General features: G+C 40.7%; 1 protein-coding gene across 1 annotated transcript in view; it reads left to right on the top strand.

Moving 5' to 3' along the window:
- Positions 1-23,221, top strand: part of EDNRB (endothelin receptor type B) — a 28,337-nt gene extending 5,116 nt beyond the window's left edge. The window contains exons 2-7 of the mRNA XM_014610476.3: positions 13,187-13,299; positions 13,481-13,685; positions 14,031-14,180; positions 15,548-15,681; positions 16,871-16,979; positions 19,056-23,221. Coding sequence (XP_014465962.3) covers positions 13,187-13,299; positions 13,481-13,685; positions 14,031-14,180; positions 15,548-15,681; positions 16,871-16,979; positions 19,056-19,187 — 843 coding nt within the window. The 3' untranslated portion in view covers positions 19,188-23,221. The remainder of the gene's footprint in view (positions 1-13,186; positions 13,300-13,480; positions 13,686-14,030; positions 14,181-15,547; positions 15,682-16,870; positions 16,980-19,055) is intronic.
- Positions 23,222-23,917: the final 696 nt, after the last annotated feature.

Here is a 23,917-nt window from a genome sequence, read left to right on the forward strand (position 1 = left end):
TCTTGCTACAAGATTTTGATGTTCTAGTGACCCTGCTTTTTATAAATTAAATGCATCAAGAATAAAAGGTATTATCATTCATGTCTGGATTAAATCTCACCAAATAGATTATCTGGTGTGGATTGAGATGGAGGGGAGGATCATGCAAAATAAGTTTTACCAATTGTACACTTATGACTCCCATTTAACTTCTGGCATTATTAGAAGCTGAGCATTCCCTGAACGATTCCAAGTACCTACAGTGCCACACATCATAACCAAAAGCTAGAATTAAAATGGATACTATCTTTTTAAAATCCTCTATTATAAACACAAATATTTATGTTATTAGTAATATGTTAGAGTGCAAAGCCCCATTGGATTTTAAAATCCAACCTGTCCATGCTTTTAGCTGCATGAATTTTTTTTTTACAATCCTTTCCTCTCGGGCACTGCAGTGAATTTTGTTTTTGTCTATAGCTGGGTTTACTTAAAAAGAATATTGCCCACAGTATTTGGATTGCAAGCTTTTCAGTGGAATATTTGTCTAAAAACGATTGGTTCCAATGGAATTTTAAAATAAATATTAATGGAAGAATTTTATTAGGTTTTACACAACCTTATTTTACAAAACAACTAAATTATGAACTAAATTGGAGTCAAAAGTATTCCCTTATTAACCTCACAATCCAGCCAATTCATTTGCAAAGATGAGCCAAAAGAAACCTAAAACATTTGCAGCACGCTATAATGAAATGTTCTATGGCTAACATCTGTTATTAACTAGTAAAAAGTTTATCCCTGTAAATAAGAGAAAATCTTCCTTTGAAATGTATAATACTTTGAGCACTGGCATTGCTAGGCCTTTAGCATTAAGATCTTTACTATTACCAGGCATTCAGACAGGGTAGTGGCTACTTGGAAAGGAATGTGAAGAAATGTGTTGTGTCCAACGTTTTAGCACTGTCAGTAGTTTTCTTAACCAACCTTGCAGCAGACATTGTGAAAGACTGTGAAGAAAGTAACTAGCCGAACCAGACAGATCTACAACAGATATTTCAGAGTTTGTGCTAAGCGTTGGCTGTTAATTATGGTTACTGCAAGAGATGTTTGTGGTTGAGAAAGTTTCTAAGAACCTTAAAGCATAAAACCAGCCTCTTGCTGAAATTACTGAAATTTCAAATCCATGTTTTGATATTTTAAGAAAACAAAATGTTGTCTCATGTATAAGAGACAGTGATGTTTAATAGGTAAAGTGCTAGTTATAACATTGTTTGATAATGGAAACTTGCAAAATTGATCCATTGGAAGACTGATAAATTGAAAGATTGATCCATTGTAAAAAATTAAAAATCAGATCAAGCAAAATGGGCACAAAAAATTGGCAGATGCAGTTCTATCCCAGCTTACAGGACCTGAAGCAAATTCAGGCTGTGGCTACAAGCATGCAGTTGCAGGGCACAGGGGGAGCAAGAGATGAGGCTGTTCTCTGCCCTCTGCAGTTTTATGGCTTTGTAGATATAGATTATTTTACATGCCCAACATCTTCATTTGCCAAAGTACCGTTTTGAGGCATCTGTTTTCCAAGGTATCAGGCAGCATGTAAGCACAGATTCTAAGATAAAAGTAAACTTGCAGAATGAAAAAGGTAGTATACATTTATGCAGCCTGGGAGCACCAGACTCAAGTCAGGAAATACCAAGCTTTCTGTTGGTTGCAAATCTTAAGTCTTGCCTCATTTGCAATTGGATTGCAATACAGTTTATACTCACAATTCTCAAATGCAATAACATACTACTACTGCTGCTGTGTTCAATATGTATGTGTAGTAGTTGATAATATTTTTCTCTTTATACTCCATCCATATTTCTAGTATACTCCAGTAGATCTTTAAAGACTCGTGCATTTCAGAGTCATAGCCTAGTCTTACATTCCCACATGGGTGCAAGGGGAAGTAACATGCCCCTTATAGTCTGTTTTGCAGCTGGACCTTGGCTCTTCATGGTTGTTAGTTCCTTACAGCACAAGGGAATGGGGAGTAGTCTATATCTGGCCACAGGTTGTCTCATCTTATTTTCCTCAAAGTAATGGCTAGGAATAATGAAAGCAGTAGAAAAGTAATAGTGACTAATCTATCCTGATGACCCTCCTGGGCAGCAAAGCTAAGAGGCTACTCAAAACAGACTGGTGAACAGAGATTCAGTCTCACCTTTTATATATAGTTTATTTTTAATAATAACAGAGAAAAATGTGTGTTAAAAGAGCCTTATTTTGTTGAAAAATCAAGCGCTTCTAAGTTAGAAAATATCAGTTTAATGTCTGCCCATTTTTAATACATATTTTTTCTTGAGAGCAAAATACATGCATGGACCTGTCACTGCTCAGCACGTAGGATTCCTTATGAGGCTACTGAGATTTTTCTTGGTGCCCTTTTCTACACCGGGAAGCTGATCTGAATGGCTTTTGTGAAACAAACTTTCCAGGATAGAACCCAGTGTGGATACTGTTTTCTGCTGTAAATAGAAGTCTCATTTGATGCTAGCCTGATTGTCCCAGGGTTTGACCCAGATCAAAATAAGCACAGCACAGTCATTTACCCACATCCCTTTTCCAAGCTGCAACTCTGCTCCTCTGCCAAAGGCGTACTTAGCCCATACATTTTACCCAAGAAAAAATGCGATAACCTGACAGACACACACAGCTCTGTCTCAGGAAAAACCATTGGCACATTTCAGTAGTTCTCAGCCTTTTTTGCACAGGACCCATTTGTTAACATAGAGGGCCAGTCCTGACCCAGTAAATAGTTTAAGTAGAAAACAGCCCCCGCACCCCACCAGAGCCCCTCATTCCTAACCCTCCACCCTCCTAGCTCTGCTGGTGCCCCTCCATCCTGACCTGCTGCCCCCAAGCCCCAGCCCCCCAGTGTGTGGGGCAGGGAGTGGGTGTGTGGGAAATGGAGAGGGGGTGTTTGGGACATGGAGGGGCACATGCCCACCCATATTTGTGTGCCCACCACAGGCATGGTGCTGCAACCTGGCTGGACTGGCACAGTGATGGGGAGGCTGGGGGGGGCCACATGCACTGCCTTTACTTCCTCCCACCACCAGCCACTCAAGCACCAGGCCATAGCTCTACCGCAGCTCTTTAAGGAGAAAATCCATGTTTTACCATGGAAAATGGAAAACCCGGATCCCTGTTTATTAGGAGGCACAGTGTTAACATATGGTGAAGCACAAGCAGCACCTATTTTTTCAAAAACATATGCAAAATATGCATTTTTAAAATTTGTTTGTGACCCTTTCATATATTCTTGCAACCCACTTTTTACCCCATGTACTTCAGAAGGACGTGAAATGGGACAGTGAATGTGTATAGCAGTGGATTTGTACATCTATAGCAGTGATTCTCAACCAAGGTGCCAAGGCATGCCACCAGATCCTTTTAAGGATGCCACGAGGTGTAAGGAGATAAGTAAACTGTGAGGAGATAAGCAGATGAGCGAGGCTCAGGCTTGTCCCTGCCTGGACAGCCCCCCCCCACCCCTACTGGCCAACCTTTGTGTAAGGAGATAAGCACTGTAACATATAAATTAGTTCTTGAAACTGTTTGTGCAGATATTATACTTAGATTCACCTAAGTAGGATTAGGTTGATCTAAGTACCAAACTGTACAAACATTCGGGAAGTCTAGATCAGGCAAAAAATGACCAGCCCATTCTAACTTAATTCACCTGAGGAGGTGCACTAAGTAGATTAGGCTAACATGCCTGATCTAACTGAATATGTGTACACATTTGGAGAGCAGCCCTGGGACTGGGAAAGCCCAGCTGTTCACCCCAGCCCCAGGGCTGCATGTTTCCTGCTCCCCTACCCTGAGCAGTCTATTTCTAGCCCTCTGATGCCACCACCCCCAGGCAGACAACTCTGCTGCCCATGAACCCATGAGATTCTCGCTCACCCATCCCACCAAAACTCCCCTAGACCTGCCAACCCCTCCCCCCCCCCATGGACCTGTTAGTCCCCTCCTGGGTCCCACCTGCTTTTCCCTGCACCCCAATTTATTTAGATGGCATTCCTGGCACAGCTGCTGGCACCAGCGAATGTGCACAAGCAGGATCCCAATCTACAATCATGCAGCATAAAGCAACCTTTATGACTGTAGATCAGGTCCTGGGAATATCTACACTTGCCTATTGGCTATTTTTTTTCCAGCACTTGGGGTGCACAGAGCAAGAATGAGTGGGTAGGACATGTTTTCAAAGTCATGCCCACCTAGCACTGTTGGATGTGGTATGCACAGGCCCTATTTTCTAGCGTATTGGAATGTGCAGTTTTCACAATGAACCTCTAAACCTGGTTCAGTTATTTGTGCAAACGATTAAATATTGTGACTTCAGGAAAAAAAATTGTGAGCTTATTTGTACATCTATAATAAATACTACTGCCAATTCCCATCACCTTGATCTTCTGTTTTTTGCCTCTTGTGATTTCCCCCATTGTAAACTAATGACAATACAGCTTCTAAGAGAGGACAGCTTCTGTCAGCCCCTTAAGAAAGATTGAAGAGTCTAGATTGCAGAAACTTTTTACTTTACCATACTTGCTGTTAGATGTTATGGGCTGCTTTTCTGTTTGGGGATCTTTGTGTGAAGTTATCCATGTAATAGTAATCTTAACATAAACAAAAGTTACGAAACATGGACAGATACTGAAATTAGAACAAAAGGGTTAGTTTGCTCAACATATCTAGTTTTACACTGTTATCAGTCTTATCAAATAAGATATTTTCATCTTAGCTACAGGAAAAGAAAGCTAAAGCATGAAACTGTTCCAACATCTTAATAAATAAAGTAATTCAGATAGTAACAAAAGCTTAATCTGAACTTCATCTAATTCATCACTGTCAGTAAATTTAATTTGCTGGCCAAATCTAAAATTTTGAAACACTTTTTCTTATGAAAAAGTGAAAACTGTTCTACCTGCACTGCCTGTCAGTCTTTTCCAATGTATATAAGCGCATGGATTTTGAGGGAGAATTTTGCTCATGAATGCAGTTAGTTATATGTACATTTTTGCTCATGGAATCAGAACTCATGGTAGAGGTGATATCTTTTATTAGACCAATTAGCTTTTTGCAAAAAAAAATCTTTAATTGCAAGCTTTCAGGCACAAGCACCCTTCTTCAGGCATAGGAGAAAAAAAGTAACTTTTGGCTTCTGAAAGTTTTGAAAACCAGTTAGTAAATTAGTAAAAGAGATTAGTAACCTAAGTTATGCACTCTTGGGCTATGTGGGTACGGGCCTAGGTACACAGAAGTAAGCCAATAAGGTTACCATACGTCTGGGTTTTCCCGGACATGTCCTCTTTTTGAGTCTTCCAATCTTCGTCTGGGCAGTTTTTTTAAATTTGAACCAACATTCAGGATTTTACTGTGCTCCACTGGCAGGAGCGGGATGAGGGCAATTGGAGGCAGGGGGCACCATGTGCGAGTGCATATGTACACGCACGTGGATAACATACAGCCAGACAAGGTGATGGGAGCAGCAGCTGCATGCAGGTAAGTCTATGCGTAGCGGGTATTGGAGGGCCAGGGCTTGGGGACTGTCTGGGGTATGAGTGTGGCAGGAGCGTGTGGAGGGGTTGAGTGTGTGAAGTGAGGCAGGTGTCTGCTGGTGCTGGGGTAAGATGTCCAGGCACTGGGGCTACAGCAGGGAAGGGTGGGTGGGAGGGAGGTGCTTGCCCCTCCAACAGGGGAAGGGGCCAGGGGGCCGTTTGGGGGCAGCAGGGAGTTCCATGCCCAGGCCAGCAGCACTGGGGCAGTGCCTGTATTTGCGGAGGCCAGGATGCCCCAGGAGACACTGTGGGAAGGGACAGGGGCAAGGGCATAGGCAGGCTCACAGCACTGGAGCCCCAGCCCAGGGTGGGGGTTGCCACAGGTATTCCCTCCTCCTCCCTCCCACTCACACTAGGGCCAGACTTGCTCCACTGCCACCCACACAAATCGGAGTTACTGCACTCCAGCCTGGTCAGGATGGGAGCAGCTGGGGGCCCTCTCTGGCAGGGCTGGGGGGGCAGGTGCTGTGGTTCAGGAGTGTGGCGTGCTGGCAGTGCCAGGGGACTGTGGATCAGGATTGAGGGGTACCAACATGACCTGGGGGGTGGAGCGCAAGGGACCTTGGGTCGGGAGTGAGGGGTACTGACAGGGCCGGGGGTCTATGGGTTGGGAGTGAGGGGCAGCAGTGGGGAAGGGGGGGCTGCAGGTTGGGAGTGAGGGCCACTGGAAGAGCCAGGGGGCTGTGGTTTGGGAGTGATGTGTTCCCCCGACAGGTGTCCTCTTTTTTGGAACTGGAAATATGGTAACCCCAGTAGGGATCCTGACACTGCCACTGAGAAAGTAGTTCCACCCACTTAGTCCCACTCCGCACAGCAACACTTGGTGAAAAATGTCATTACTTTTGACATGTGCCCAGGAACATTTCAGAATCTGCATGTCTGGCAGGCATGATACTGAGCATGGCATTGCGTATGCATGGCACTGCTCCAAAAGCAACCACACAACATTTTTTAGCATGCAGATCAGAATCACTTCATCAGTAGTATAGGCCTACCTTATAGCTGCTTAATACCAGAGACAGGGGATAGGATTGGGTGGGATCTTGGCACTAATCTCTATTTTCTGGCCAGTGGCCACCACAGATGAGCCATCAAGGGAGGACAGTTAAAGGACTATTGTAGTTTGTTAACGATCTATTCCAGCAGCAAATTACTAACATCCTCCTGGGCCTCACACCACAAAAAGGAAGCAGGGGAGGGACTCACAGGTGTGCCTCTGAGTCACAAGATCTCTTGGCTGCAGCTGCAGTTGGGAAGCTTGTGCACCACTGTTTCCTCAGCTCTGGGTTTAAATTTATAATCCATCACATCAGAATAACTATGTGTGGTTAATCAATTAGACATAAATAGGGCATGTTTAATAGAACTAGGTTTCTTAGGTTTGATATATATCATTCTACAATATCTTCTCTTTTGTTTGTTATATCCAAATTAATCTTTACAAAATGCACGGTTAAGCAGGCCAAAATGCATGGCTAAGCATTGCCCATAAAAAATGAGTAAATACAGAGTACTGGCAAAAGCTGCTTGGCACAGAGGAGGTTATAGGAAATTTTCTTTACATTTTAATTTCGCTGAAGAAAACATTACACTATTTTCTCTCTTTTTCCATCCTCAACATGGCTGCCAAATCTCAGCTGTTTGTGAAAGAAAATCTTCCTTTCAAAAAAAGATTTCTCTTTCATAAATATTCCATTTTGAAGATCATTAATATTTTGTAATTATCTTAAAAATCTTGTATTGGAGTACACACAGGTAGGACTTAATTTCTAGAAATAAATACTTTTTCTAAGTACTAATGTGATTTTCCTGACTAATATTTTTATGGGATTTGAGTTATACATTAGGTACTTGATTCTCAAAATAATGTATTATGTGCAGCATTAGGGTTATCATATTTCCAGTTTAAAAAAGAGGACACTGTTGGGGGAGGGGGAAAAATATGATTGTGGGGGCACAGTGATATGCCCATGTCCGGCCCCTGCCTCTCACTTCCAACCACAGCCCCCCCCAGACCTGCTTCTGCCCCCATTCCTGACTCATAGCCCCCTGGCACTGCCTGTGGCCTATGTTCATGACTCGCAGTCCCCTCACCCCCTCCACCCCTCACTCCTGGTTCCCAGGCCCCTGTGCTGCCTACCCTGCAGCATCTCCTGGTTGCCCTGCCCTTGCAAGTAAGGGCACAGACCCCAGTGCCACCAGCCTGGCCTTGCAGGAACCTGCCTCCCTCCTCCCCCACTGGAGGGGTAGGCTCCTCCCTTGCCCTGCTATAGCCCCAGCATCCAAACAGCTTCCCCCAGCGCCACCAGGCACCGCCCCCTGCCCTCACATGCCCATCCCCTCCACACACTGCCACACATCCCGCCCCCCCCCACACACACACATCCCCCCAGACACTCCCCTAGCCCTGGCCATCCAACCCCTGTCCCCCAAAGATTTACCTGCATGCAGCTGCCAGGGCTGCTCCCACCACCCTGCCTGGCTGCATGCTGGCCACATGTGTGTGCGCGCAGATGCACGTGATGCCCCCTGCCTCCAATTGCTTTTCCCCCACTTCCCTCAGCCCCAAGCAGCTCCTTGCTAGGGGAAGCTGAGAATTGCTGGAGAAAACTTTGATGCTGAGTAGAGCAAAATGTCGGACATTGGTGAAATTTAAGAAAACAACCCAGACCTAGATGGGAGGACCCAAAAAGAGGAAATGTCTGGGGAAACCCAGATGTATGGTACCCCTATGCAGCATAGATATGAAGTAGGTTTGGAAGAGATCTGCAGAAACATGCAAATAAAATAAAAGAACTACTCAACATTTTTAATATTTGGACAGATTATTGTCTGCAGTATTTATCTATTTAATTGGTACAGATTTATAATAGACCCTTGGCCTCCTAGGATTTTAAACTTTTCATTACAGTTTGTATCATTGCCTGCCACTGAACACCATAAATGTAGAGGTCTTCTCACGTTTTAAAAGCACCGGGTCCCTTACCACAGGAGTCTTAGTAGGAGAAGGTATTAGACAGATGGACAAACATTTGTAATTCTAGCTAGTAAATGGAAGTGGTACACAGATACACACCATATTTCAAATTAAGGTCTTTCAATAAAAAAACTTTGCTTAGTGTTTTGAAATTGATTTGGGGAAGGGGAAAGGGGAAAATAATAAAATGGGAATGATTTTTCCCTCATTTTTCCACTTATTACAAACAGTCTTTTGCACTTTGCAGCAATTGTGTATACTTGCAAGGTTCCTAGATTCTGTGGCACTTTGGTGCAGTAGACCAGAAATTCAGTAGATGCTTAATTTAAATGTATCCCTTATCCATTTATTTATTCATGATACCTTTTCAGTATATCTGTAACTATCTGCAGGAATACATTGTTATTTTCTAGTAGCTTGTTAGCATTATTCATTAGAACATCTCTTAAGAGAAGTCTCGTGGTGGAGGCCACTATTGTAAATCCTGAAATCAATCTACACAAGAAACATGCTCAAATACTGTAACTGCTAAGGTTGAGTCATATCCCCACATTGTGTGAAAAGAAATACACGTGTATTTACCATGAGCTGTTAAATACTCATCCTTTCCACTCATTCTTTAACTGAGGGGTAGGCAAATATGGCCTGCAGACTGGATCTGACCCACCAATTGATTGTATCTGGCCCACAGCTGCCCCTGTGGCACTCCACATGGAGCCAAGCCCTGCCCACTCCCATCTGGGGCAGCCCATGCCATGCCGCACTGCCATGTGCACCCACCCGATGCCTGCAATGGCACCACCCTGGCCCTGACCCTGGTCTCAGCCCCAGCCAGTGCACACAGAACGTCCTGCCTCCAGTAGCTCTTCTTCCTCCTTCCCCTGCTGTGCCACTCCAGGCAGTAGGTAGTGCAAGTAAGCGGTGGTGGCTGTGGGGAATGTGCCAGGCACCACATGCCCAGCCAGGTAGGGGGAAAGCTGCAGTTGGGCAGCCTCTGACCCAGTGCGCAGGGCTCCAGCTCCTGGGTGCCTTCCACCCACTCAGCCACACAGCATGATGAGCAGCCACCTGCTGGTAGCTGGGTGGGTAGAAGGCAGCTTCGCTGGGAAGCTGTGTGTGCTGGCCAGGGCCAGGGCAGTCACATCAGCAGGCAGGGGGCAGGTGCGGGGCAGGAGCAGGTGGGGCTCGGCCCCATGTGGAGCACCACAGGGATAGCTGTGGCTGGCTGTGGTGGGGACAGACTGCACCTGCACCTGTACCACACCACCCAGGCAAGCTCTGCTGCACATGCCCCCTACTGCCCCCTCCATTCCTTCCCCTCCTACCCCCAGCTGGCTTCCAAGACCTAGTGCATGGGTAGCACCCCACACACATGCACACCTACCCTCCCTGCCCCACACACACACCCACACTGCTACCCCATGCCCCCCCCACACCCAACTGCTACCCACACCCACTCACACACCTCCCCACCCATGCATATATCCACCAACCCCTCTACACACACAGTATACAAAAGTAATATTTTATTTAAGCTATTATGCATTCACCTCTATATATACTACTCAAAAAAACATAAATCATGACACACATTATATTTTTCAATAAAATTAAAATATAGTAGGTGTTTGATTTTAGTACATGATTTGGGGTTTTTTTTCTATAATTTGTTAAAATGATATCTTCTGAAAGATTTTATGTATGTGGCCCTCAAAAGCTGACCAAAAATTGTTAAGTGGCCTGACAGCCAAAATAATTGTCCACCCCTTCTTTAATCCTTTTCATACAATACTCAAACTCAAAATCACCAGATTAAGAGGTATTTTTCCATTTTATTACTGTACAAGTATTACAGAGTTGCTAACCAAGGAAATAAGCAGCATGATGTTAGGCTTCTTTGCTGTTTCTCCTATTATACACTGTATGGCTCCAATTCAGCAAAGCATTAGTCATCAGTTTCAATAGCAATGCAAATGTATCTGAACCCATGAGCTATTTATCCAATAGGCCAGTTCTTCATTGAGCAGAAATGCCCCTGAATTTATTATGAACAGGCTGCTTAAATAATTCTCCCACTAATTGAAGGATACTTTCCCTAAAGTGTAAGACCCAGAGGAGCTACTGAAACAAAATCAGAACAATGCATTATAATTTTATTCTACATGTAATCTTGGAGGTGGTGCATATGAGATCTTTCTGGTATTGTTATATATGGAGTCACTGTGAAACGGTACCACAAAAAAACTCTAATACCTGGTAGCAAAACTTTATCTATTTTGATTCATCTCAGGATGACTTCCTATGTTTCTAGTAAATTGTGAGTTGCTTGGAACATTTAAAAGAGGAAAAGCAATAAGCGCTCAAGCCAGAAAAAGCAACACCAGGACAAATAGTCCAGACTTCCTTCACCCTAAGGATAGCTGTCATCAAGAATTAAGGCGGAAATTTTCCCTCTTAAAAGAAGAGGGAAAATCGATGGGTCCTCAGGGCTCTGTTCAATCAGCACTGAGCCCGTAATGAACGTTGCGGTTCTTCACTACTGGCTCATGCCAGTTCCACTACTGGAAGGATTCAGCAGAGGCCATCTAAACACAACTCATACCAACCCTTCCAATGGGAGGAAGCCTTTGAATTGCCTGGCAGAAATTCTGCATGGGGTTTACCTGTGTGACGTTTCCTAAACATATGGATGCCAGCACTGGAAATAATACCCAAAGCTACTCAAAGCTTGATTCACAAAAAGAACTTAAGCCCCTGATTCTTCCTTTCAGTATATTTTAGGTGCCAAAGGTTCTGTTGACAAAATCCTACAAGTACCTACATTTTTTCTTCTGCACATTCCTATAACCACCTAAGTTTGGACAGCACTGACTGCTGAGCTCATTTCTACTCCCCATCTGAATTCACAAAATAGGCCAATGGCTAATGCCTGTCTCATTTGCAGAGCCAGATGTAGTAGATATGCCCTGACCATATGTAAGCATACAAACAATGGCAGCTAGAGAAAGAAATGACTGTTGCATCTGTTATTGTTCTAACTCAGAGCACTGCCATGGAGGTGAGACACAGGTTTAAATCCATCTCCTCTGAGAGGAGTTGAAAAATCATATGCTTGAACAGTTTCATAACCATGACACTATAGGCTGTTCTGGGTTGTTCCATAGCAGTAGTCTAGTGATGGGTGTGCAAGGGCAAGAGAAGCATGAACCCCTAGGCGCTTCCTAATGGTGGTGCACCAAGATGGACCTAGGCAGGGTGCCTCAACTTCCTATCCTCTCCCTCTTCCTTCCACCCTACACATTCCCTGAGGCTGCTTTGGTTCTAACAGTGGGGAGGGCAGAGAAGAAATGGCAGCGTATAGTGAAGGAGGAGCAGCCAGAGGTTCACTGCTACAGAGGGGATGTATTTGTCCTCTCAACATGCATAGCAGCAGAAAAGGAAGCAGCAAACCTCCAGCTGCTCCTCCTGCACGACCCACTGCTGGAGCCAGAGCTGAAAGAGGAAAGCTGTAGGGTGGGGATGGGGGGCAAGGGTGAGAAGAGAGTTGGCAGAGTGCCACTGAGGGCACTGTAATGGCCAGTTAAGCCTCTGTTCTATAGGCCATTCTAGACTCGTCTCTTATTCCATCATGTTGAAGCTTTGCTACTTTGTGTGGAATACTTAAAATATTTTTTTGAACCAGAAAGAGAGAGTCATGCTCTAGTCTAGTGGTTATGGCACAGACCTGGAAAGGGGAGACCTTGTTTATGGCCCCTGCTTCAATTAATTTTTAATCTAAAATGCTGAAATAGTCATTCCACTGCTATCTTCTTCTCCAGCTGTGAAGAAAAAGACTGATCTCTCCTTGTTTTTTTAAAAAAAGGGGTACAGGTGCCTAACTCTACAAGAGAATTCAGAGTTATTAATCCAAGTCAGAGATAGATATCTTGCATGGGAGTTGGCATTTCCCACCAGCATTTTCTATGGGCTATTTTAAACAGCTCCATGCTCAGTATGCTGGTTGTTATGGATCCCTTTGTGATGTACACAGCTCTCTCATGTGTTTATGGAACTGAGATGCAGCACTGTGTCTGTCTGCCTTGTGAATCTAGTCTATAGTGGGTGTGTCTACACATTCCTTTACTGAGCAGTAACTTACTGCATAGTAAGCGGCTTTTAGACCAGCGTCGACATGTTCAGGCATTACAGTTCAGTAACGCTGTGTGTAGACTGACTTGGGAGTAAAGTAAACCTCAATTCAGCCTACCCACACAGTACTACTGTGCAGTAATGCATCTATACGTCCATTTCTGTGCAGTAACTACTAGGGTGTACATTTGCTACCTGCGTCATGCAGGTAGCAAATTTACACCCAAGTTGGCATAAGTCACCATAGTTACTGCACAGTACAGGCGCACACATGTTGACGCATGCCTGTAGTGCACAGTAATTTTTGGTTACTGCTCAGTAACCTAAATTACTGCACAGTAAGTGTGCATGTGTAGATGTATCCAGTGTGTACTTCTGCTTCCTGATGAGGCAAGACTGGCCCTTAAATACCATAAGAGAAAGTTATCTAAGAGAAATGTTCATATTACATAAATGCCATTATTAAAAGAAAATCATTTTCTCTTTTCAGCTTCTTGCAGAGGACTGGCCTTTTGGAGTTGAAATGTGTAAACTGGTTCCTTTCATTCAAAAGGCATCAGTGGGTATCACAGTGTTAAGTTTGTGTGCCCTCAGTATTGATAGGTAAGAGCCATTCTGTTTTCCCACCCTCTGTAGTGTATTTTAATAATCTTTTGAAACACAAATACAGATGTGAAGTCAATTTTTCTGTTTGTTTCAGCTGCTTTCAATTGAGCTCACACTGATTTAACACAAAATGTAATTTAGCTTTATAATCTAATAAACATCTGTTGTGGACATTTAGGTATCGTGCAGTTGCTTCTTGGAGTCGCATCAAGGGAATTGGAGTGCCAAAGTGGACTGCTGTTGAAATTGTATTGATCTGGGTTGTCTCAGTGGTATTAGCTGTTCCAGAAGCTATAGGCTTTGATATGATTTCCATGGACTATAAAGGAAAACATTTTAGAACCTGTCTGCTTCACCCCATACAAAAAACATCTTTTATGCAGGTAAGACATTCTTCCTTTAAACCAATTTTTCCTAAAAACTGAATGTAGTTTTCTCAAAAGTCTAAAGAGTTCAATGTAAGACTTTTTTGTCATTACTTACTATGAAATTCAATGGTGAATAGTAAGTTATAAAAAACCTGTTGCAGTCTTGTTATTTGGCTTTATGAAAGCTGCTTAACTTCTGTTTCCTATTGTAAAGTGAGTAATAATGCTTTTATAACTCAGAGATGTTATGTGGATTGATTGATTACTTAAATAAGGTATGCTAAATGCTGTACATTGTTAGAATGTAAATGTTATCTATATTACACACAAAACTGAACCCTTAACTATCTTTTCTTCCAGTTTTACAAGATAGCTAAAGATTGGTGGCTATTCAGCTTTTATTTTTGTTTGCCTTTGGCCATCACAGCATTTTTTTATACCCTGATGACCTGTGAGATGCTTAAAAAGAAAAGTGGAATGCAAATTGCATTAAATGACCACTTAAAACAGGTAATGATGTGTACATACAAGTAGTGCTGAGTAACTGATGAAATAGTAAGATCTTTACTAACCCATTTACTACACCATTCATGTTCATTAAAATAGCTGTCTAGTGTGCTACTTAGTAGTTCATTAGCAGTAGTAATGCCAAGTATTAAAAAATCATAAACTAGCACCTCCAAAATTGTGAGATTGGCTTGAAAATCATAAGACTTTTGCAGTAAGGCTGCTTGCAGACATGGAAAGAAAAAATATGGCATTTTGAACTCGGCACACTCCCTCGCCAAGCCCAGTGCATGTGCAGAAGAGCCATTGTGTTAGTTGGACATGGCTTTCCCAACATCTGTATAGACTGGGTGCTTTAGTGAGGCTTTTTGGCACGTTTATCTAATAACTGATTTTTCCCCACGTCTACCAGCGCCCTAGGTTTTGGATTCTTTTTATTTGTCTCATAGACTTTGGATTGATGTTTCTAAGTTATCCTCTGCAGCTCTGAGGTTTAGAAACATTTTTAAAAAATGAATGCTGAGATTGCAGTGTAATTTATATAAATATAGAAGCCAATACTTCAAGAAAAACACCAAATTGTCCAAGGTTTGTGATAAAACTGTGAGACCTAGTAAAATGCAGTGTTTTAATGAGGTCTTATTATTAACACTTCATTACAAAATGAATTTAATGAATTTACTCATGTGCCATGACAGATTATCATACATATTAATATTAAACTATATTTGTAAAGTGTAGCTGTGATCCTTGCTCTCTTGTTTGTTAACTTGCTCGCTAATATGCAATGTCATTACAATGAATTAGCAAAAATCTTCTATATTAATATATATGTAATTTATGTCTTTTGAGATATTTAAAACTAGACCTTAGGTCAAAGCAAAAAGAAATATGCAGTTGAAAACAAGTGGGAATAGCTGTGGATTACCTCCTAAAGCCGAAGCAATACAGCCACCTCCAAAATAGTTAATTTACCCCGGCACAGTGCCAAATGAAGACAGCTGTACAAATTAGCTCTTCTGCTAGTTCTGTGAATACTTAAGTGCAAATTGTCAACAGAACTAATTACCTCTTAATTAGTCATTAAAGTGACTAACTGGAACCAGAAGTGATGGAGACCACTTCTAATTCAGGAAGTATCTGGGACTGGATCTTGGATTTTGCTCCCCAAAAGTTATTCATTTTTATGAAGAATTTGTTCAGAACATCTAAAATAGAAACATCTGAAAATTAATCATATTTTAAAAAAATTAATGAACATCACCAAAGTGTGTTATTGGTTGTATAGTCTTGAATATTTTGATTTAAAAAGAGAACAAGATCAGGAAGAAGAATTTTTTTAATCTGGTTCCTTTTGATTTTATTTTCAGAGGCGTGAGGTGGCCAAAACTGTGTTCTGTCTGGTGGTGGTCTTTGCCCTGTGCTGGCTTCCTCTTCACTTAAGTAGGATTTTGAAGCTCACTATTTATGATCAAAGAGACCCGAATAGATGTGAACTTTTAAGGTAAGAGGGTTTGGGCTAAATAAGATAGCACGCTTGCAAGAAAAATTCTCAAGCAGTGTTCACTTTTTTTCCCAAGCATATTTTTTGTTCAGTTTTCTTGTAGCTGAAAGTGCTGTTGATTTACATCTTGCTTTTCACTTTGAATAGGGCCCTACTTATGCCATTTTTTTCCCTTTCAATTCAGGAAGACTTGGATAGAGTTCCAGTATTTCTAATCCTCTGCTTCTACATATCATTAATCAGAATCATAACCCCCAGAATCAAGAGACTGTCCTAGACATAATGAGATTGTCTGAAAACAGTTGTTTGGCTCTGTTTTCTGCATTTGGATTTGACTCTTTGGGATGCACAAGTATTATGATTTTGAGCTTTTCTACATAATCATGAGGCCTAAAAAGCATATTCATTTGTGAATATGGTATTAAGAAACAACCCATATATTGTGAGAGTTGTAATAGAAATATGAATTGTAAATAGTGAGCTTCTCACATTTGAGAAAGGTAGGAAATCACATTTGAGGAACATGAAACACAGTATTCTCCCAGGACAGCTAAAAACTAGGAGCCAGATTTGAACCTCAGTCTTTCCTGGACTGTACTTCACCATCAAGTACTATTTGGGATTGATGGACTCTGAGAGAGGAGGGAATTGGAATGCTCCTGTGATCTAATGATAAATACAATCCTTTACTTAATTCAAAGTTAGATATTGAGTCTGCCTCAAAGGTAGTGTTTCTGTCCAACTCCAGGCCTTCCTCCAGGAACCTGCAGATATTTTACCAGCTTATGGATCCATGCTGAGAAGCGGAGGGAGCCAGGGCAGGGTTCAGAAAGGTACACATTACCCACTATCTGTCTTCAAGTAATTCAGAGCAGAAAGATAGTGCAATCCAAGGTGGTACTGTATTTCTTCAGTGAGAATCCTGTTTGCAGAAGTCCTCATAGGACAGTTTCATGGCAGTTGTGTTATCAAGACGTGATATGCTGTGCTAGGGGCATAGAGCCTCTACTCAAATGGTCCAAATCCCCTTGATCTTTCTGAGAACCATCCTGTAGTTCACACCTATGAGTAGTCTCAATGCCAAAGGCACCATTTTTCCTATTATATGGTAGCAGGCCTTGGCAAACTGAGCAAAGCCAACACTTGCCACCATGGCTGTTGATCTTATTTATTTTAATTTTCCACACAGTTTTTTTCTCATAATGGACTACATCGGTATTAATATGGCTACGCTGAATTCCTGCATTAATCCAATAGCTCTGTATTTGGTGAGCAAAAGATTTAAAAACTGCTTTAAGGTAAGAAACTATGGCTAATTTTCTCTGAGTCAAAAACCATATGTTCTGTGGGTAAAATTTTCCCCACATAGTTGGCCTGCCCAAGGCACATGTACCAGTTAATTCACACTATGAAAGGATTTATCCCTTCAGATTTAATTGGGATTTAAGTAAAACTTGGGTCTTGTATGGGGCTTCTGCACATGAATACCGAAGTCCAAAACTGTAGCCCTAACCTCCTCTCCCCCCTGCTCACCCCCTGAACTGCTGCCTAACACTGGATTTGCCTAACACTAAATTGATTAGGCATCTTCTTGTATAGCCTGAAAGTTCCCTGGGCACCTATGGTTCTCCCTGTACTCGTTCCCAAAACTGTCCCTGGCTGAAAAGCTATGTGCTTTTCTCTTACTTAACTCCTCTAAGAGGGCCAATCTGATCTGCAGCCCCAGAACACACTTAAACACTGGCAGAATTAGCCTTGCAGTTGTGGCCACTTTCTGTAAAAACATGGACAGAGGAGTCAGGTGATGGGGCTGCTCTGCCTACCTTAGATAAAGCTAAAGACTAAAAGAAGTGGGATTCTTGGGATTTAGGCTTTCCTCAGCCTAACGTGGTTCAAACCAGTATCTCACAACCCAAGAAGAATGTCCAAATAACACGGCTATGAGGTGAGGGGCAATCTGCATTGCTGCTGTTGAAGCAGAGAGACTGTGCAGAAAGGTATTCAGAATTCAAGGGGCAGGAATACAGCAAAAGAGAATAAACACCCTTCTTCAGGCAGAGAGTCTGCTGGTGAATTGTGCGCTGTTCTGGGTAGAATAGAAGCCAAAATGCAAAATGCAGGTCTGTGAAAATGCAAGTGGGTGACAGTGAGGATCAGAGGGCTGGGAGACAATAGGTGTGAGACAGGTGAGGTATAGGGGGAATGTTGAACTGGTGATAGAATGTAGCTGGTAAAATGCAAACAGGTTACCTAGGGTTATCAGATGGCAGGCAGGTTATAATGTGCCATAAATCCATGTCTATATTTAGTCCATGAATTTTTGTATCCAGTATATTTATGAAGTTTGTAGTCTTATCTACGAAAGATGGTTTGTAAATTCAGGAATTTACAAAACATCTTTCATAGATGAGTGTGAATTGGGCAGAACTCCTTTCAAGTTGTCCCGAGTGCCCACAGACCAGTTCTGTTTTGGCAGAGGGAATGGACTAGATGCAGTAATTTCTCTGTTCTACCTTTACTTTAGCTAATTCTCCCTGGTTTTTTGTTTTGTTTTCTTATGAATGAAAGCTACTTTCATCAAAGATTATTGGAAAAATGATGACAGAGAACCTTTCAGTCTGTCTTCATATACATAAAAGTCGTAGACTATACTCAGGCTTGGGAGAATTTGATTTTTATTTTTTTAATAAAGTTGACTGATAATATAGATGTTTATTTTTAAGCATTTATTAATTTTTTTATCAATTAAAATTTTCAGGATGGTGCAAAATTAGAGGCATAGGGGACAGATAATTTATTAATGACAGTATACTATTATTATAGTGCCATTTAACCACCTGCCATGATAAATGTAACTACTCTAGGACTGCCATCAGCTGAGCAGCAGAGATGTCATCAGTCCTGGCTTAACTCACCCATAGCTCCCTTGTCCTCTTTGTCACTTCTTCTTCCTTTGTTCCTAGTCCCTTGGGATTTTGGGGGGTTGCAGTCCAAACTACACTCAGCATGGTTCTGTAGGACTGTTCCACCTGTTGTCAAAAACTCCATCAGTCACCATTTTTCTTATGTCTCCTTTCTATACATTTCCATTATTAATGATGGAAATATTTTTTCGTTGGTCTGCGAGTGTGAGTTGAAATCAATGTTTATCAATGCTTACCAGTAAAACTCGAATCCTGCCAAGCCTAACTATATTCAACTGATATTTATGGAGGTATAAGTGAAGACAGAATATTGTTCTTCCTCTTGTACAGAAGAGTTTAAATGGCACCCAAACTCTCAGTCATGAATGAGTTATAGCAATTTTGCAATGTATTGTGAAAGCATTTGTATAATAGAAAGATATAAAATGTTTCTTCATTTTATTTAAACAGTCCTGTTTGTGTTGCTGGTGCCAATCCAAAGATCTACTGTCCCTCGAAGAAAAACAGTCCTGCTTGAAGTTCAAAGCTAATGATCACGGATATGATAATTTCCGCTCCAGTAACAAATACAGCTCATCATAAAAAGTGTCAAAGATATAGCCTCTGACATTAAGTTCAGTGCCTTTATTTGAATGACAGTTGCTGTTTTTAAGATGCTGAAGCATTTGAAAAACCTAGTTCTGTATTTGCACAAGAAGCAAATCATAAAAAAAATGATCATCCCAAACTCTTCATAACATTCATAATTATGCATGGTATCATTAGCCATTTGCAAATGTGATGAATAGCAGCAGAATAACAAGTCATTGTTAAAGCACTTAAACTTTTTGGAGTTCGAACTTCCAAGCTATCCTCACTTCCTGTTTATCAAACAATCGTTTGTATCCCCACAAGAATCTTAGGAACCGAAGTCAACATTCTATGAAATAGTAAACTGTGACTTGCTTTAGATCAAAGCCAAAATTGTGTTATTAATATTATTGTATTATCTTTAGCTGATTTAAGCAGTATCTAAATTATTAAAAAATCCAAAACATTTTGTAGTACAGGGTTGAAGGAAAACATAAGTATTTTTTTTTATCAGGAATGCTACATTACTAGCTAGGAACAATATCAGAGGTATTGAGTCAAGTTAAAAATCATATGTATAGCTGATTTTTTTTTTAAACTGCTAGTGTTAAAATACTGTTATTTAAAATCACTATATTATCAGTTTCTTTATTTGGCAGCACTATGCTTACATTCCGTTTCACTGTTTCCTCTGTTATTTACATGAGAGTCTTATATACAAAAACAGGGGTGGGGGAAAAGATTTTTAAAAACAGGAAAAATATGATTGTAGATCTACAAAATAAGGCACAGTAGGTGAAACTATTTTTTATTGATTTTTTTTTAAATGACAATGTCTATTTTAAATGATCGCCTTTCTGGTAGCTGACAGTAGTACAGCCAAGTTCCTTTTACTAGAGATTACAAGTGAAATTGATTCCTCAAGTGAGAGAAATCAATTTACTTCAAATTGCTGTTTTTCAGATGAAAAGCCATTAAATAAAGCATATAAAACAAAATGTAGCAGTAAGAAACAGACAATATTCAGTAATATTGAGATTTAGTTCTATTAAGTCTTTAAAGAAAATATTCACACACTGTACTTAAAGAGGACACTATTGTTCGTGCATAATTCTAGACACTTTTAAAATATGTGCTTCATTACAAGTCTTTGTGTATTGCTTAGGAACATGTGCGATTAGCAGGGATCCTAGTTTTCTGTGATTTTTTTTAAAAATCCCAATTTTTGGATAAAAGGGTACCCCAAAATCCACATTTTTCCATGATTAAAATGAAACACCACTAATATATAGAGAGCGAGCTATAGTGGTGTTTAGAAAAATGTGGGTTTTGGGTTCCTTTTTTTAATCCAAAAATTGGGCTTTTTTTTTTTTATCAGAGAAAGGATCCCTAGTGATTAGTTTTGACTTCTGTAAATATTTTGGTGAAGCATAATTCATTGTAGAATATTAAAACATGGGCAGGACCCTGTAAAAATATAGATAAATAATGATGCCTGTAGTAAACAGGATGAGTATTGCCAGGAGCAATTTGCATTTTGTATATATGTGGCTGGTGGTTTTTTGGCTTTGTTTCTTCAGTTTATGTTCCCAAAGATTTATTAACACTTTTCATGAAGCAAATTATGAAGTTTTCCTAGAAATAGAGTTAGAAAACATGTTTTGCTTTTAAGGATATGCATTTTCAATAGACACAATACTATAATGAAATATTTCATAACTCAGGAAACTGCTAAACTTCCAAGTTTCATACATACAAAATCCTCACTTATTTTTCTTAACTTTTGTACCTTGTCCACAAAGTGCCTTTGTCTCAGGATAAAATAAGTTTGGGCCAGAACTTCAACTGCTATAAATTGATATTACCCCCATTAAAATTAATGGAAATGAACCTATTTATACAGGGAGGATCTGGTCTCAATATATGTGTGTGTGTATTTGTGCACACTTTCTATCTTTAGGTTACTGTTATAATCTTCCTGTACACACAAATCTAGCTGGTACAACGTTATATACAGCAGTTTGGTGTAAGGGATTCAAATTGTTTTCTGACAATGCCTTAATTGTTAAGTAGAAAAGGCTTTCTTTAATTAAAAATAATTCTTTGTCTTTTGCCCAGGAAATCAATAATTTGACTAGTATACCATGAAAATATTATGAATGTTTCAACATACCATTTATTTGATCAATTTTCATGCTAAGCTGTGAATTAATGCAAATAAAAACCCACTACTATTTCTATGAAATGCCTCTCAAATATTAAAAAAGAACAACTAACGGAATCCTATGTTTGATGCTGGTCAGTGTTATTTTCATAAAGTTGTATCATTACACTTTTGTACATGTATATTATTTTTATTTCTATTTAAAATGTAATTGTTTATATTCTCCAATTGTGTAATTTTTTTTTTTTGGGGGGGGGGGGGGGGGTTCCTGGACTACATTCTTGCTAAGATCAGGCCTCTGGGACTAAGCATTTAGAAGGGTGATTAAAAAGAAGATGGAGATGGGCTTTTCTCTGTGGTTGTAGGGGACAGGACTAGAAGCAATGGCCTCAAGCTTCAGCAGGGGAAATTTAAGTTGGAGATTAGGAAGAACTTTATGACTATGAGGGTGGTCAGGCATTGGAACAGGCTACCTAGAGAAGCTGTGGAATCTCCATCCTTGGAAGCTTTCAAGAGCAGTTTAAACAGACACTTGGCTGAGATGGTTTAGTGAGGGATGATCCTGCTTTGAGCAAAGAGTTGGACTACATGACCTCGTGAGGTTCCTCCCAGCCTTATTTTCCTATGATCCTATATTGCAGATTAAGACAAGAGAGTGTATAGCTCCCTAATTTTTGAAAAACAATATAAACTTCTTGAGGGTTTTTTTGGTTTGTTTTCATGTTTTTTGAAAACAGTGGGAGATTTTCCAGTACTAACATTTTTTCCTAGAAGCAAAACAAAGCAAATGATCCTGCTGCTGATGTGATTTTAAAAAATACAATGGAAGGCACAAGAGATACTGTGTTCTACCTAAAACTGAATTTGAGACACAAAGGGTAAGATTTTCTAAAGTGTTCAATCAGTGTAGGCCTGTTTCTGCTTCCCTTAACGTCAATGAAAATTTAATTATTGACTCCAGGAATAACAGATTTGAGGCACACTGGGTATGCCTACATGTTCATTAATGCATCTTAGTTATAGTGCATTTAATTTAGTACTTCTAATAAGAAGTACTAACTAAATGCATAGTAACTAAAGCAACTTTACAGTAGCACCACTGCAGTTTTTAGTGATGCTTTACTACATATTAGCATAATAACACTGCGCAGTAGGCTTTTAGCATGGTTAATACCCACTATGCTACCACTCCCCCTGAGAGGTTTTCACTCAACCACACTAGACATGCCCACTGAGAGGTTTTTAATACTTCAACATGAAATGTATTATTTATTCAAGTATTACAGGACAGGTATCAAACAAGTAAATTGTATTCAAGAATGAACATTTGTCTAGAAATGTGATGAGATAAAAGGGGATAAAAGTAGCTCCTGATGTGGAGAACTGCACTGCTTAAGCCTCAACAGGAGATATACAGACGTCAGCTAGGAAAATAAATAGCAGAACTGTCTTATGTATCTGAGAAAGGGTCAGTGAACAAGCCCTGGATGTTCTGAATGTGTGTGAGCCAGACATATCAGCCCTGGTAATCCTGCACAAATAGATTTCAATTCTGAGTGAATTGCACTGATACACTGTACAAGTCAGAGAAATCAAACGTAAAACCATGTTAACACATAGTATCTGTTACGTGCTATAGGTTTTTCACTATCCCTCCAGCTTTTGAAGTTATGTACTGCTCATACCAGACACAGATGGCTTAGCAAAGGAATGTTGTATGTACCTAGACAAAAGTGTAAACATTTTTCTTTGTTGTTGTTCATAACTACGTGTTATATATTTTATTTTCTATGGTCACTTACATTAGCAACTTCTGTGGTTGACACAGTGTAAACACACTGAATTACCAATAAAAATGTTTTATTTGCTTCATTTCAAAAAAGGTATTCTCTGATCATTCTTCTTCCAAAGACATTCATTTATCAAACTGTTTTTTTACTGCAGGCGGTGTCAAAAAGATTTAAGTATATCAACATTAAAAAACAGAGCTTTAATAAGGTGGGATAGGTTTGTTCCTCTAGATGAAAGCTGATAGTGGTTCAGGCTTGCGTATACGTTGCAAAGATTTCTAAGGTTTGTTTGAAAAAAATCAATCATGTCTGCCTTTGCATTCCTTGTTTTCCTATAAAAAGTCAGTTTCAGTCTCTACACACCCATAACGTGTAACATGTTCCCGTGTTGCAAGCATAAAAGTTAGACTTCAGGAAGGCCTTCGATACGGTATCCCACCCCATACTGGTGAACGAGTTAAGAGGCTGTGACTTGGATGAATACACAGTCCGGTGGGTGCCGAATTGGCTGGAGGGTCGCACCCAGAGAGTCATGGTGGATGGGTCGGTTTCGACCTGGAAGGGTGTGGGCAGTGGGGTCCCACAGGGTTCGGTCCTTGGACCGATACTCTTCAATGTCTTCATCAGTGATTTGGACGAGGGAGTGAAATGTACTCTGTCCAAGTTTGCAGATGACACAAAGGTATGGGGAGATGTGGACACACCGGAGGGCAGGGAACAGCTGCAGGCAGACCTGGACAGGTTGGACAAGTGGGCAGAAAACAACAGAATGCAGTTCAACAAGGAGA

The sequence above is a fragment of the Alligator mississippiensis genome, chromosome 1 (assembly GCF_030867095.1).
Source record: "Alligator mississippiensis isolate rAllMis1 chromosome 1, rAllMis1, whole genome shotgun sequence".
NCBI lineage: Eukaryota > Metazoa > Chordata > Crocodylia > Alligatoridae > Alligator > Alligator mississippiensis.